The sequence below is a fragment of the Psammomys obesus genome, unplaced genomic scaffold (genome assembly GCF_907164565.1).
Source record: "Psammomys obesus unplaced genomic scaffold, mPsaObe1.curated_primary_1811, whole genome shotgun sequence".
Classification (NCBI taxonomy): domain Eukaryota; kingdom Metazoa; phylum Chordata; class Mammalia; order Rodentia; family Muridae; genus Psammomys; species Psammomys obesus.
This window is the reverse complement of record NW_026589826.1, coordinates 26,715-43,433: the sequence shown is the minus strand read 5'-3', so window position 1 is coordinate 43,433 and position 16,719 is coordinate 26,715. Positions and strand designations below refer to the sequence as shown.

Here is a 16,719-nt window from a genome sequence, read left to right as displayed (position 1 = left end):
TCTATTATGTGCTATTGAAAAGGAATCCCCCCCATGACTTAAATAAGTAAGCACACAGGAGATTCAATATCACTGCCGACTAAGTCATTGTCATTCGTATTTACGGCATGCTCTGCCAAACAAGGGCAGACTACCCATTAGTTACTAGATGGAGCATATTGTAGTGGACAAAGCCCTGACACTGAGAAAAGCGGCTATCATGAAAGCTCTATTTATGCAACTGATTTAACACATTCCAAATGCTCAGTAGCTACCAGCAGCCCCTGGTACCCATTAGAGGGCACAGAGCAAGAGGGCTGCAGGAAGTTCTGCAGAGCAGCTAGCTAGGAAGGCGGGTGGGTCTCTCACACACTCCCCTTTCCACAGTTCCTCCCCCTGGCTTCCTCTCGCCACTCTGCTCTCTTTTCTGGTTTTAGCATTGTTGCAAAATCAGAGAAGGCCACAGGACCCAGATTTTTCAGGTAAAAAAATGAGGGTGGAGTTTGGGGGTGTTGAAATTGGTGAGAAGGGTGCCTGTCTGTGTGTAGTAAACTTCCCGGCAGACCTGCTCTTAGAAATTATACATGATGTTTTCTGTTTCCTGTCTGCTGACTGTAGCCTGTAATCTGTGTTGAAGGTTGAGCGAGCCCCACAAATTCATATGTGCTTCAGGATTCACTGTACTTTCTCTGCAGAGAAAGTTTTCTGTCACTGGTCAAAAAATTTTAACTTGACTCTTCCAAGAAGGGAATGAATAGATTGGCTTAGAGAGGGCAGGCAGGGAGAAGTTAGGGATGGGGGATCCCTAACCAGGCCCAGCTTGCCATGTGTCCTCCACCAAGCTGGCATACAGGTCAAGATCAGCAGTTATGTTTTCCTTTAAGCTGCTTCCTAGGGGACTTGCTTCTTGGGAACTATTTTTTTCGGTGTTCATAGAAGCGTTGACCTCCCTCCAGGTGGGTCTAAGTAGGGAGGTTACAGTCACTGTGACTACAGTTCTGGAGCCACTATTGGATGTTTGGTCATAGGCAGAGGGGGGACTTCTTAGTCAATGAAATTAGTACCTATAGAAACACAGGTCCTTGTTTTACAGTCTATGACATTTCAAAGGAGAGCATTCCAGGCTGTCCTGATCATAATGGCTCCAGCATTTGAAAACATGTTAATGGGCATTAGTTACAGGAAACATTAGGAATGAGCTGATGTTTCTGCACGCCTGTGTCTTGATTAACAAGGAAGGGATGACTATGTGCATGGGTCAATAACAAGCAGAGAGAGGTAAAGACCCAAGAAAATCCATTTGCTTGTTTAAGAAATAAATTGAGGCCCACCTTTGTCCAGGGTTGTGCTTATCCCTGGAGAGTTTCCTGCCATATAGTCTAAGAGGAGACAATTAAATGTTAGAGAACAATTTCACCTTACAACCATGTCCTTGATGAAGAAATGCTGCTGTGAAGCTACAGCAAGCACAAGTGAACTTGAGAGCTGGAGTCTTCGGTTGGTAATGCTGCAAGACAGAGGCATTAGAGAGGGTCTCTTGGGAAACAGAGGCTGGGAAGAACCAGCTGGGCAGTCGGCTGGAGCAGTGCCCCCAGGAAGGGGAAGTTCTGAAAAGGTCTAAGAGACAAAAGTGCTTCTAGGATCTTGGGAACATACAGGGGAGGTCCGTGCCTTTAGAGAGAGATGAACATGCAGGGAGTTGTGGGCCATTAGTTCCAATAGTTCACACTATCTTCCTAAAATGATCCAAAGCCACTAGGGAATTCAAGCAAGGAAAGAAAAATGAAATTCCATTTTTAAAGTGAGATCTGGTGGAAAAGGCGATGGGAGAGGGATGACTGGGCACCAGCCCGCTGCACTGACAACATATACCTTTGGATCTGATCAGCATGAAGGGAGAAAGAAAGACATAAATGAGATTTCAGAAAATAGTCATTTGGTGATGGGCTGATGCAACGCCGGAAAGCAAGGCTGTACTAGAGCTCACAGCCTGGAAAGAGAGACTAGCTATATGGTGATGCTGTTCACTAAGACAAGAACTCACGCCTGGGGGAAGCAGAAGTCAAGGGTTCTATCCTGGTCAGCCTTTGTTAGAGATGCCCATGAAAGCCACAGTGGAGGGCTGAGCCAGAAGTTGAGAATACTGAAGGAATATCGTGAAAAAGAGACTACAGTAGTCACTCACTAGCTCGAGAGAAGGAGAGGACCAGGAATAGTAAGTACAAGGAAGTGCTGGAAGAAATTAAATTTGTGCAAGAAAAATAATAGCCTGGAAAAAAAAAAGAATTTGTGATGAGTTTTTGGGGACGAGGCAGGAGATATCAAAGGAGATATCAGGAGATATCAAAGTTCGTGGGAGAAAGTTTAGTGTTGGCTATAGGAGGTGGGGGTCACTGTGTTTCATAACTTGCATTGGTTGTTTCTTTATCTTCAGGGAGTCAAGATACAATGGCAGCCCAGTATCGTGGTGTGGAGTCCATCCTGGGACAGTCAAGAACCAGCCATGGTGAGAGGAGCTGGGGTGAGGGGCAGAGGAGAGCCAAACTGCAGAAGTGGGAAGGCAGGCAGGGAGGGATTCAGTCCCTCCTGTGATAACAATTAGTCCCCACTTGGGCAGGAGAAAACCATTATGCTGTCCTCATTTCATGTCTCTGCTCTCCTAATTCTCTTGACTTTCTTTATGTTCTCTTGGGGTATGTCCATTAGGCTGAGCAGGGAAACCAAATGGCCTCCCACTGTTCCAGACCTTAGTTGGCATAGCCCTCTCTTCTCATTCTTTCTTTCTTTTCCCTCTATGGTTTGTCTTTACACGGGTTTTTACACTGAGGTTCAGGCCAGCTTGGAAACTGTGGCAGCCATCCTGCTCCTGTCTGTCCACCGTAGGTGATAGGTGTGAGCCACCACAACTGCCCTCAGCACAGTCTTATTTCCTCTTTCCTACAATGAAGACAGCAGAAAGGCTGCCTATGGGCCCTTTGATTGTGGCCTCTCTGGTCACATCTCTGTTCTGTCCTAAAGGAGGATTGGTAGAGAGCAATGTGGGGGTAATTGCTCCCAAATGAATCAATGTGCCAGTGAACACTCCAATCCTCTACCACCATGTTCACTATGTCAGCTGAGATTTTGCTGCTTTATTAAACTACCTTACAGCATAGTGGTTTAAAATATTACCATATCTCTGCTCCAGATTCTCTGGGTCAGTCAGGCATTTCTTGAGTCTAAAGCACATTTGTTAAAGTTGGGCACTCTCTCATGCAGCTGTCAGAGGCCCCATAGGCTCATAGATGTGTCACCCCTGCACATGTTGTAGGCTAGGGTTTTCCTGTGAGAGTCTTCACAGACTCACAGATGTGGGCACATCACTGTTTCTTAAACTTTTGCTGCCTTGTCCTCAAGAAATTTTTATGTGACCCTAGATACATGGATACACAAAAGAGATCACAAGTCAAACATATGACATTTGAACTGAATTTTTTATATGTAGGTATGCATATGTATGTATATATGTATATATATATATATATAATTTAAGATTTCTTAAATATCATCATGAGGAGTTTCAGTTATATTGGATGAGTACATTCTTTTTTTTGTGAGTACATTCTTAAGACCTGTTGCATAACAGAGTGAATATACCTAATACTATATTTTACAGTTGATTATAAAGTAGATTTTAAGGACCTGGAGAGGACAGGAGTTCCACAAGGACCAAATATATCTGGGCACAGGGGTCTTTTATGAGACTGTTTCTCCAAACAAGGACCATGTATGGATGCAACCTAGATCCCCTGCTCAGATGTAGCCCTTGGTAGCTCAGTATCCAAGTGGGTGCCCTAATAAGCGGAACAGGGACTGTTTCTGACATGAGCTCGATGGTGAGCTCTTTAACACCCTGCCCCCCAGGGAGGATCAGCCTTGCTAGGCCACAGAGGAGGACTTTGCAGCCAGTCCTGAAGACACTTGATAAACCAGTATCAGATGTAAGAAGAGGAGGTTCTCCCTTATCAGTGGACTTGGAAAGGGGCAGGGAGGAGATGAGGGTGGGAAGGTGGGAGGGAAAGAGGGAGTGGGATACAGCAGGTATACAAAGTTAACAAACTGTAACTAATATTAAAAAAATAAAAATTAAAAAAATAAAAATAAAAGTAGATTTAAATGTTTTCCTCACAAAGCATAGTTATATGAGCAATGTGATGTTAAAAATTGTGAGAGCCTCTTTCAAGCAGTTCACTGTACACTATAACTTCATACAAGTTGTGTTTAACAGCTTCTCTTCAACAACACTGAAGAAGCATATGCCATGTACAAGAAAAGTAAACAAGAAAGTTGATGTTAATAAACGTATTGTCTTTCTTCAACTTAAAAAAACACATTTACATACTAGTGAGATGGATGTGCTCAGGTTGTGTTTAGTTTTGTTTAGTTTTGCATAAGTAAGTCTTGATTAAATATTTGACCTCACAGGACAGAGCATTTCAAACATTTTTTAGGGTTGATAGCTATTTTAAATTCATAATAATCAGTTGTAAGAATGCCACTCACTAAGTACACAATACAAAGTGGCAATAGTCTCAATCCAAGTCAAGATATTTCAGGTAGTGTTTATTGATACTGAATGGTATGAGCAAAATGAAGTGTTCATATTGTTGGTCAGTAACAAGGTTGCTATTTTATCATAAAACAGGCAAGTGCTATCAGAGATATTACAGATTCATTACAGCTTTGATTTTGAAATCATTTGTAGTCATTGGGCATTTAGAATCTTTTACTGTTGTTAATCTTTTACTGTTTCTCTTCCTCCCTATGGTCGGTTTTGTGGACCCACATGAAGTCACAACCTGTGCTTTAAGGAGTTCTGATTTGGTCAGTTAGTCTAGGGTGTCCAGGATGGTGGGGGCTCTTACTATCAAGCAAGATAGTCCAGGTACCTTTACATGGAAGCTGTAGAGAAGCCTAAGGCACGGGGAGGCCACAGTGCTTAAGGGTTCTTGGAAATTTTGTTTGATTGTCCTCCAAAGCATGTCAGAAGCAGACTTACCGGCTACACTTTACTGGGGAGAGCTACAACGCGACATCCCAAAGAGGCAGGCATTCAGGGATGGGGAAGGTTAAGTCTGTATTGTAGCCTAGACATGGGTCATCATCACTTGGTCTCAACACTGGCTAATTATGGCATAGGAACTACCATTGGTACCTTGACCAAGAAGCCAATGCCAACAAATCTTTCAGATGGGTTACTCCACTGTGCAGCCAAGTAAATGCTGATGTGAACTACCCCACATCCTTTCTTAGACTATCTCAGACTGTCTGTCCTCAGTCACATATTTCTTTCATCCTGGAATTCTGGCTCCCCAACATGGGAGACTATATTAATACTTGTATACCTCCCCACTTGCCTGAAAGTTGAAAGAAGAAAATACCACACACACACACACACACACACACACACACACACACACACACACCTATATCTGCCATTTTTAAATATAAATCAAAAGAAAATACATCTGTCCCTGCAGATGCGCCCAAACTCACACTTTATGTTCCACTCTGGATTCTGTTAGTCAGGTGGCTATCATAAGTGGCTTCTGAAACTCATGTTTTCTCCTCTGAGTGCTTGGAAACCACAAAAGGTCAGAATGAGGATCTCAAAATAATATTTAAAGAAGGATGTAAAGAAAGGAGATCAAAGAAGCTACCAATTGTCAAGTCCTTCCTTTAGACCATTTAGTTGGCCATTTAGACCCAGAGGTTGTTACAGATCCTGAGAAGGCAGAGGTAACAGCAAGGAGAAAGCTGTTACACATCCAGAGAGTGGGTATCACAAGCGAGACACTACAGAACTTCTCTCTTGGGGGCTGAGTCTCACACCTGGTTCTGTTCCCTTGATGTTCTAGATCTTGGGAAACAAGATGAAGGAAATCCCCAACTCAGAATTGTCCTCCTGGGAAAAACTGGGGCAGGAAAGAGTGCAACCGGAAACAGCATTCTTGGAAAGAAAGTGTTTTCTTCTGGCATTTGTGCAAAATCCATAACCAAGGTGTGTGAGAAAAGGGTGAGCACCTGGGAAGGGAGCGAGCTTGTTGTTGTGGATACACCTGGTGTTTTTGACACTGAGGTCCCAGAGGCTGCCACAAGAAAGGAGATTACTCGCTGTGTTGCCCTGACCTCCCCAGGGCCTCATGCTCTGCTCCTGGTGGTCCCATTGGGGCGTTACACTGTGGAAGAACATAAGGCCACACAGAAGATTCTGAGCATGTTTGGAAAGAAGGCTAGAAGATTCATGATTCTCCTGCTCACCAGGAAGGATGACTTGGAAGGCACCGATATCCATGAGTACTTAAACACGGCTCCCAAAGACATTCAAGAGTTGATCCATGAGTTTGAGAATCGATACTGTTTGTTCAACAACAAAGCCTCAGGGGCTGAACAGGAAGGCCAGAGGACAGAACTATTGAACTTGGTCCAGAGCATGGTGAGGGAAAATGGTGGAAGATGCTTTACCAACAAGATGTATGAAACTGCTGAGGATGTGATTCAGAAACAGACCCTGGAGATACAAGAACAGTACAGAAAGGAGCTGGAGAGAGAGCTCACACGGATAAGAAGGGAGTATGAAGAAGAGATTAGAGACCTGGAAGATAAATTGGAGAGGGAAAGGAGAAAGGCATGTATGGAGAGGGAATTCACCAGAACAGAGGCTGTCTTTACAGAGCGACAAGAAAATGCTAGGAGCGAAGTTGAGAATGGAAATATGATACTTGAATTAATTATAGTAGCATGGAAGATTGCTTCCTTTATCTTCAGCCAGTTTATGCAAGACTAGATCTAGTCTGTAAGACTAGACCTTAGCTGTATCTTCTCCATTGCCCCTGATAACTGTGCCCTACAGAGCTCTGCTGAACGTCAAAATGTTCCAGTTTCTGTCTTCCAGGACTAAGGAATGAAGTAAATGCTGCCAGTAGCTGTTGTTAAATGTTGAATTGACTCAACAAGAAACTGATTAATCCTCAGTTTGTGAAACTCCAAAGCAGAATGGATTATGACTTGCTACCTTGTGCTCTTCCTCAGCAGAAGCTACCCAGGAGGCCACAATAAATAAATAAATAAAAAGATAGATAGATAGATAGATAGATAGATAGATAGATAGATAGATAGATAAATAAATACATAGTTTAAGATGTACCCAGGCAATTATCTGGATTCTCAGGAATTATCGTCAACTGCAGCACCTACACACAGATACTAATCTTTTTTATGGTCATCTTGTATGTTTTATTAGAAAGTTCATTTCTTTGCATGAGATAATTTTGAGAGAAAGATAGATGGCTGTACAGTTCTCAGTACACGTCAGTTTGTTTGTACATTTTCATTAGTGGACTCAAAATGTTCCCTACATGTCCTTGAAGGAAAAGCAAATCTTGTAAATCAAGTAATCCAGGATGAACACAAATTAGCATTCCAGTAGGTGAGGACACAATGACTGGTGTGTTTGGGTGTGGCTCTAGGAGCTCTCTGTCAACCTTTTAACCAGTTTGGTGAACAGACAGCTCTGTCCTTGAGAAATGATCTGGCTGCTGCAAATCTACCCTGAGCCCCGTACATCCAACCTTTTGCTTCTGCCCCACCAAGCTAATTTGCTTGTTGCTGTTATAATAAACTTTTCATTGCCTCATACTTGTTCAGAATCAGAATCTGTTTTGTCTTGGAAAATGGTGCTAAACCAGCACAGAGATGAATTTTGTTTTATTGGTAAAATTTTAAGGTGTTTTTCAATTTTTGAACTGAACTTGCTCTATCCCCATGGCACCCATTTTTGTTTTCTCATGCGTGTGCATATATGTGTATATGTGTGTGTGTATGTGCATGCACATTTGTGTGTGTGCAAGTACATGGGAGCATGTGGAGGGCAGGGGATGGTCACGGGTGACAGCAGTGCTATCTACCTCCCTCGATAGAGCGATTTTTATTGCCCTGGGTTTCTTTGATTAAGCTGGACTGGCTGGCCCGAGGCCCCTGAGGATTCTCCTACCTCCACCTCCCCAGCCCTGGGTTACAAGTGCAAGCCACCACACCAACTTTTCACACAGATTCTGGGAGCCAGGCTTGGGTTCTCAAGCTTGCACAACAAGTACTTTCCTGACTGAATCATTCCCCTAGGCCCATTCTCTTCCTTTCTCTGAAATCTTTGAGCCACATTCTCAGTTTTTCACTGGTAAAAGACCACGGCCTTTTTGGGTCCTTATTATTTTAAGGTAGAAATTGTGTCTTAGGTTTCTGAGATTTTCCTGGTGCATGCATTCCCTCTAATATGGAGACAGCAATAATTATTTTCTTATTCTTTTCGCTCCATTTCTTCTGAGTTATCCTCACTTAGTTTCTAGGAATCCTCAGTGCTTAGTCCCAACATTTCCTGGTGTCACCTGTGACAGCTCACTTTGTTCTTTCTATCTCTAGATTGGTGTCTCTAAACTTTTTTGGCAGCAGGTGGCTATTACAGAAGGTCACTAGTCAAAATGCAGAGAACAGCTCACCGTGGGGCGCTCAGCCCTACTTAATACACCACAACTCAACTGCTGCATCCAAGGCTCGGGGACATCGTGTAAGAGGGAGTGACAAGAAGGCAGTGCAGTTTGCTGTGATAACACCATGGGCCAAGTCAAGTTGGGGCAGAAAGGGTTTATTTTATCTTAATGCTTAGAATCCATCATGGAGGGAAGCCAGAACAGGACCTCGAGATTGGAAACTGGAGACAGGAACTGATGCAGAGGCCATGGAGGATTGCTGCTTACTTGCTTGCTGTACATGGCTTGCTTAACTTAAAAAAAAAGAAAAGAAAAGCTGCATTATGTGTCATGGTGTGTATATCCTTTTGCCCAAACATTTTTACTTGCAAATGTTCATTGTAATGAGTCACTGGTCTGGTTTGAGGCCTCCAGCTTCTGCTGTACTATCAATACTGGACCTCACCGAGACTCCTCTCAGAATACTGTTGTTGTCCTGCATTATGGAGATTCTGAAGCTTTGGATGTGCAGGACCAGTCCCTTCACAGTTTCTAGCAGTTCATAGATGGGGTGGATGTAGGGGTGGACCAACTCAAAGCCGTGGATCTAAGCCTAAGTGGAAGCTCAGTTGGTCAGCCCACCAGTTTTCACTTTTCTTCCATCCTTGCCATCAGGGCCAGCTCACTTCCCCGCTGCAGGCATCAGGTGTGAGACTAAGGGTTGGGAGTGGAAAGATTGGAGGGGTGCATCTTTCCTGAGTCTCTGATACCACATGGCAAATGAGGGGTGGGGCTAGCTGTCTAGCACTCATTCCAGCAGGGCTAGCTCTCCTGTACCAACACCATCAGAGCCATATCTCTCATGCTGTCCAGGTGAGGAACAGGGGAAGCTCTCCTACTGCAAGTGATGGGTGGGCACTGTGCCAGGATGTCGACATGGCCTTAGGTGACATCCCAGACCACGGACATCTACATGGTCTTATAGGACCACAGAGGCAGACATGTCCCGCAATGGCACCATGAGCCTGGATGTCACCATGGCCTCATTTGACGGCACAGGCTGCTCAGATTAGTTTGATTGCCGACATCAGTATGGCTCCCAGATATTAACATGGTCTTAGCAGAACCCAGACCACTGACATCCAGATGACCTTCTGTGGCAATATAGGCTACAGCCATCAACACAGAACGGAGCTACAGTAGGGTCACAGACCCAGACATGGCCCTTGGTAGCAGCTCAGGCCCAGACATCACCATGGCTCCAGGTGGTTACACAGGCTCCTCATATCTGCCTGTTCCTCACCACCCTCATATCTCCAGTTCCACCTCTCTCCACAGCGCACCAGGCACACAGATTTGCTTTCTCTCCCATTTCTCCACACATCCTCTTTTCTCCCCCACCTCTCCCTTCCACAGTCACTCACTCATCATAGTGGCATTGCTGGGGTGGGTACTTGGGTGTCTCTCTCTTCTGGATGGCCTTCTGCTTAACTTTTTAAAATCTAGGATCACTTATCCAAGAATGGCACCTCCCACAGTAGGCTGGGCCCTCCCATATCAATTATTAATCAAGAAAATGCCCCACAGACTAACCTACAGGCCTGTCTGATGGAGGAATTTTTTTCCACCTGCGGTTTTCTCTTCTCAGATGACTCTACCTTGTGTGTCAAATTGACAAAAAAATAAATAAATAAATAAATAAAATAACCAGCTCACTTCCTTTTTTTTTTTTTTTTTTACCATGTCTGAGTATATTAATTACTGTCACTAGTGTCATAAATAGTAAATATCAATGGTGATGGAAGGCATATTTCATTTTCTGGCTGTCTCCAGAGCTCCCAGGGAAGTGAGAGTCTGATTTCTACTTTTTTTATATAGGGCATACCATCATTTAGTATTTTCTTTTAACCTAAAGAATATAAAGCTACAGAATTTGTCTCTACAAATTGATTTTTTTTCATATATTGGCTGTGCAAAATAATGAGTTTTCTTATAACATTTTTGCATATATATATATAATGTATACATGCTTTGATCAGACTCACACCCATGCATTATCTTCCCTTCTTTTTGCTCATCTTCTGGTCCCCTTTCTCTTCCTAAATATGCCCTTTTCTGATTCATTTCTCTTAAAAATTTTATTTTCAACAAATGAGAGAAAACCTGTAATATTTGGTTTTCTGAATTTGATTTATTTCACTGAATGTAATGACCTACATTTTCATGCACAGTTCTGTGACACTATTTCCTTCCTCAATATATAGTTTGGTGAAGTCTATTTTGTTGCATATTCTGATTTTTGAATGAAAAATGTCCCCTATAGGCTCAGGTATTTGAACACTTGGTTCCAGTTGGTGACACTGTTTGTGGAGATTATGGGAGGTGAAGCCCTACTGGAGGAAGTGCATCACCAGCGACAGGATTTGACAGTTTTATAGCCTTAACCATAAGTCCCCTCTCATTGCCTCTGGGCAGCTGCTACCATGCTTCCCTCCACATTTTGGACATTTCATCTAGAACCATAAACCAAAATAAACTCTTTCATCCATAAACTCTTGGTATTGCATTATTACAACCACAAAGTAAACAACATACTTACCTTCTTTTGAAAAATATTCACTTTATTACTGTATGTTAATTATTAAAAGTGAGCTTATTGTGACATTTTCATAGATTTATAATGTTTTGTGATTTGGTGTTACTCATTACCCCTTTGAAAAAGATTATTTATTTGTTTGTGTGCTTGCGTTCTTGCGTGCACATGTGCATGCTTGTGCGTGTTTGTGTGTGCCTGTGTGTGTACCACTTGTATGCAAGTACCTTATATGTCAGAAAGCATTGGATCCCTTAGAGCTGGAGGTACAGACCATTGTAATTCATGTAATGTGGATGCTGGGAACGGAACTTGGGTCCCTTGTAATAGCAGCAAGCACTTCTTTGCTTTATTTAAATTTTAACTTTAAATATTATTTTATTGTATGGCCACGATTAGCAGAAACCATAACTTAACCTCTGAGCCATCTCTCTAGCCCCAGTCACCTCCTTCCTTTCCTCAGGTAATCTCCTTCCCACTCTTGTTAGTCTTTTTCCTTCTAACTCATTCTCCTTTTATTTGATGCCTTAAAAAAAGCAGATTCTACATATGAGAGAAAAAGTGTGATAGTTGTATTTCTAAGTCTGACTTATTTTGTTTCACATAATAATCTATAACTCCATCTTTTTTTGAGACGTGTTTCTCTCTGTAGCCTTGGCTGTCCTGGACTTGCTTTAGACCAGGCTAGCCTCAAACTTACAATAATCTGCCTGCCTCCGCCTTCCTGAGTGCTGGAATTAAATGCATGTACCACCATACCTGGCTTAACTCCATTCATTTTATTACAAATAAAACAGCATGCTTTCTTCAGCAGATATACGTGTATATCTCATATTTCCTTTATCCATTCATAATTTTACGGGCTCCTAGAAGGAGTGGGGTGATAATAATCGAGGTCATATATTGATCTGTATCTATGCTTGCTTTGCTTCCTTTGGGCACATGCCCATTATTGATAGAACAAGATCACATAGTTCTACTTTGAGCTTTTTTCCTCACAAGTATTTTGTGTGTGTATGTGGGGGGGGGGTTGGTACACAAGTATGTGTGTAAGCATTCATGTGGAAATCAAGAGTCTCCTTCAATCATTCTCTACCCTCTTGTGTTCCTTTATGTGTGCACACATGGGGCATGGGGACGCCGACATCAGAGGGTAACTTGTGGGTTTTGGTGCTCTTCTACCATGTGGTCTCAGGGTCCAGCCTCAAGTCCTCAGGCCTGGTAGAGAGGCCTTTAGGCATGGACCCTTGCCACTTTTCGTTGTTGTTTGTCTGTTTCTTGAGACAGGCTCTCTCCCCAAAATTTGGATCTTGCAAGCTTCACCTATACTGGCTGTGAGGAAGCCCCAGGAACTCATTTGTTCAAATGCTAATTGGAGAAATGTTACAAAGCAGTACTTCAGTATTAGGGATTTGGGGGAAAATACTCAAATTTTGTTTGTTTTGTGTTTTTCTAGAAAGCATTTCTCTGTGTGGCTCTAGTTGTCCTTCTCATTCTGTATATCAGGTTGGCCTCAAACTCTCTGAGATCCTGCCTCTGCCTCTGGTGTGCCACTATACCTGGCTTCTTAATATTTAAATGTTTATTATATAAGAAAGACATCCCATGGAGACAGAAAACAAAACCTTTGGCTGATTGAAAATTATAAAATGAGCAAGTAATTTTGGTTGATGCCAGATGGGAAGTGTGAACCACATCAGAGGAAAGGAGACAACTCTGCTACAAAAAACTTTTTAATGTTGCCTTGGCTCCGGAAAGGCAGTGGCTGGGTCTGCTCTGTTGCTGGGCTGATCTGGGGACCCAGTGAACCACATTTCCTGTTCATATTTGTATTTTTAAAAGCAGAGAACAGATTGCTCTCCCTTTGGGCTCTTGGTGAGCAGAAGTGACCTGCATTTTCTCTTCCTCAATATATAATTCTGAGTACCTGGTAAATATACATGACAAATACTGAGTGTTTGGAATGTAATATTCACTTCCTAAAAATGCACAGGCAATATACAGTAATGATCATCTTCTAATATATAAAATTTTAATACAAATTTTACAGAAGGTGACAGCCTTCTTAGTGTGGGCATTTTGTTAAAAATGAATTGTTTCTGTTGTGGCTTTTTTAATTACTGTCTATGGATGGAAAAAAAAGAATTAACAAGGAAAGGAACATGACTGGTCCTGAGTTTCAGAACCAGATTGACAAAAGAAAAGAAGAGAAATTTAAAAGTAGAGGAAAAGGCTGGTTATTGTAGATATATGATATATCTCGGCATAGGCAGGGATATCTGGGAGAGTCCAGAATGGACTGAACTGGTCATGTGAAGATGGGGAGGAATTGGAAAGAGAGGGGAGAAGAAAACCATATTCAACAGCCTGTAACAGGTAGGGACTGAGGGATCCTAGGAGAACTTGGCAGCCAGCATTAAACAGGCATCTCAGCCATTTGTCCCTTGAAACCTAACATCTACACATCCCTTCACTTTATAGTAACATCTGTACAGCAGAACCATAGGCATTCAGTATGGGAGGAACCCTCATCACGCAAGGAAAAGAGCCAAAGGCTAAGGCAAAAGAATCCATTAAAGACATATGTGCCTCACATTTCATCTCTCTGGGTGTTGCTCCAGGAAATAAAGACCTCACAGTGGAGTTCAGCTTTGCTCATCCCTTGAGCTCCAGTGGTTTGGTTGAGTTCTCTCAGAATGTCTCTGAGGGACTTTGGCCAGGTACAAGCTCTTATGTGGTTTGAAACCAGACTCATGTTCTGAGGGTTTATTTCTTGACCCATCTTGGGCTCCTATGTAGAATTAACAGGACCTTAGATTGAACAGCAGGATATCATAAGACAATGTCTAGGAAGGGAGACTGGGTGGCTCCAGAGTGAGGAGCGAAGAGCTGAGTCACCTGATAGGCATCAACTGTCCTACTGTCGACTGTACTATTGTACCACCATTCGTTCCTTCCTTATGAACAGACCTACACCATTGCCTAGAAAGCAGAGTGCCCACACGAGTGCTGCATTCCACAGGTTCCTGTGGCTACTGGCAGCCATATGACCAAGAAAACAAAGCAGAAGTATTGTGGGTTTCTGCACTTCCTTTGCCTTGGCAATAAAAGGCCCTGCTCTCTTGCATATCAGTGCTACCTTCCTCTTTCTCCTTGGGATTCAGAGCTAGAAGTTGCTTTCAAAGAATGCTGAGTAGGAAAACATGTCTCTGATGGCGTTTATCTTAGTCCCAAACAGACTCAGAGCCACCCTTTGCCACATCAAAATCAGGTCCTTTGTCTGCTAAGTCACTGAAGTGAATTATCTCAGAGATGTAGCCAAACAATGTCAATGTGGTATTTTTGGAAGCAATCCCCATATGACATAGGGAGTTTTAGACCAGTTGTAATGGATGGGGAGAACCAACCATGACCCCATAAGGGATACTTCCTGAGCTGGGAAGCCAACTTGATTTACCTCAGCTGAGACTTCCATGCTGACTTTTCAGAGTCTGCAGATGGTGTGACTCATTGGAGAGGGGCAGAAGTGTGGTCTGAAGAGTCCATCTGACTAGAGGACTGACACAGAGAACTGCAGGACAGCTGGTGGGCTATCTAAGCACCCCCCCAGAGAGTGCCTACAACAACCATATAGACCTGTGGACAATGACTAAGATCACCATACAGAACTTCGGAGAATGTCTAAAACCATCTTATAAAACTGTGGAGAATGCCTGATGCCACCATATAGAGTTGATTTAAACACTGCACTGATTTAAACACTGTCAACCTGTCAACCCTTTACTTGTGATCTTCCCCAAATGCAATGGGTGAGCCCTATGAAAGAATAATAATAATAATAATAAAGTCTTGAAAAGAAAAATGTTCACTTTTCTCCTGGTGTCCTAATCCTAGTTCATGTTTGAGCCTGTTGTTCAGGTTTAAATGAAATCATTTAGTGATTACACGTGAAATCACTTTTTTCCACACTTCTTTTAAGCTTCCTCAAAGCCTATTCCTAGAAAGGCTACTATTGGCACAATGGAACTTTAGACATTAACAGTGTCCTGACTACTGCAGGACACACTGTCTGCTTCACATTTTGTCTGTGTGTCCTGCAGTAGTCATCACCTAAATGAGCTCTTTCACATTGGTGAGACTTTAAAGCTCATACTCAGTACTCCTTTCCCTCCCTGCTCAGTAATAGAATGTATCCACACCACCTACAGATCCATTGCACCCTTGGAATAGTATTACACAAAGCAAGGCTTATCTTTTACGAAAATGCTTGTTTTGGGTAGATGATTTAGTCTAGGGATATCAAGATACCTGATTTTTCGTACCTAATTCTCAGTGCTGAAGTTACGTTGGGACAGAAGGAGGGGATCAAGGAAGTGAAAATATTTATCATATCTGGTTGCTAGGAGCCAAGGGAGAGGAAGCAATCTGTTTCCTGTTGTGGAAAGTCAACATAATACAAGGAAGTGCAGCATCCTTTACCAGGTGCTTCCCAGAAACATTCCAAGCCATTGCCACTACTGCCCTTTGCCAAAAGAAGTGATTTGCGATGTTTTTTTCCTGTGCAACTGAGGTTAGGAGTTCCTCTTTCCAGGCAGATAGATGAGATAAGACACAGACCTGCAGATAAGCAGCTAGCAGGAGCTCAGGCCACATCTGAGTCCAGACAGTCCCTATGCAGCCCCTACCGTTCCATTGTGGAAGGGAACTAGAACCCCTATTGCATAGCTGAAGGGAGGAGAAGGCTAATAAAGGCCTGTCCCTTCCTCCCTCCCCTTAGCTTCTGATAAGCTGGTCACACTCCCTTTCCTGAATCTCCCAGATGCTTAGCTGCATCTGAGGCATGACAGCCTGTATGGTTGGTTAAACTTTTTTCTTTAATAGGTCTGAACCAATGTCCTGTTTCCTTCTTTATCTTATGTCCTGTTTCCTTCCATAACTACGTGTAGGAACATTTCTCAAGAAAGACATCCTTGTATCCTTCTGAAAACCAGGTTCCCTCTTTTGCAGGGTCCTTTCTTTCAAAGACTCCCTTTCTTCTGCTCACCCTTTTAACTGATCTTCTTGCAGAGTTCATTTACATATGCAGACCCTCCCTTCACTCCAATCCACACTCCTATCAAGGTAAAGGAGTTCATGTAAGCATGAAAATAGCCTTTGCTTTCTAATGGAGTGAAGTTTTTGGTTTCTTTGTAGACTCAATTGATGTGATGTTTTGTGAGAAGCTGTCTTGTGAGAGGGCATGTGATGTTTTTCTGTGAGCTGTCTCTTGTGAGGGCCATGACTTTGGCCAGCCAAGAACATCTGAGGGTGAGCTCTGAGGAGAGGAGATATACAGAAACCCATGGACAGTGAGTCATCACTTTTTGAATTCATGCTTTGACACTTAACTTTGCAGAGAGAAACATTCCAGAGAACTTCTCTGGGCAATCCAACTGAGTCTTGTAGCTTTTGCTGACTTGTCCTGATCTTCTGGATCGTGCTGATTCATATTGCTGCTTTGGTGTTGGCCTTTGGACTGGACTGCTAGTATCCAGACAGCGAAGAGTGGACCTATTCTAAGAAACTACTTCTAAAATGGTTTAAGGCCTCCTTTACCTAATAACCTTTTTTTCTTTCCTACCTCTGGTTGGTGGGTGCAAGGGA

The 16,719-nt window shown here is 42.8% G+C and overlaps 1 protein-coding gene across 1 annotated transcript; it reads left to right on the top strand.

Annotated features, from left to right (window-relative positions):
• Positions 1 to 419: 419 nt before the first annotated feature.
• On the top strand, positions 420 to 7,696 carry LOC129675437 (GTPase IMAP family member 4-like). Its single transcript, XM_055605455.1, has 3 exons — positions 420 to 461; positions 2,414 to 2,485; positions 5,877 to 7,696. Exons 2-3 carry the CDS (start codon positions 2,428 to 2,430, stop codon positions 6,803 to 6,805), a joined length of 987 nt encoding a protein of 328 aa, XP_055461430.1. The 5' UTR covers positions 420 to 461; positions 2,414 to 2,427; the 3' UTR covers positions 6,806 to 7,696.
• Positions 7,697 to 16,719: the final 9,023 nt, after the last annotated feature.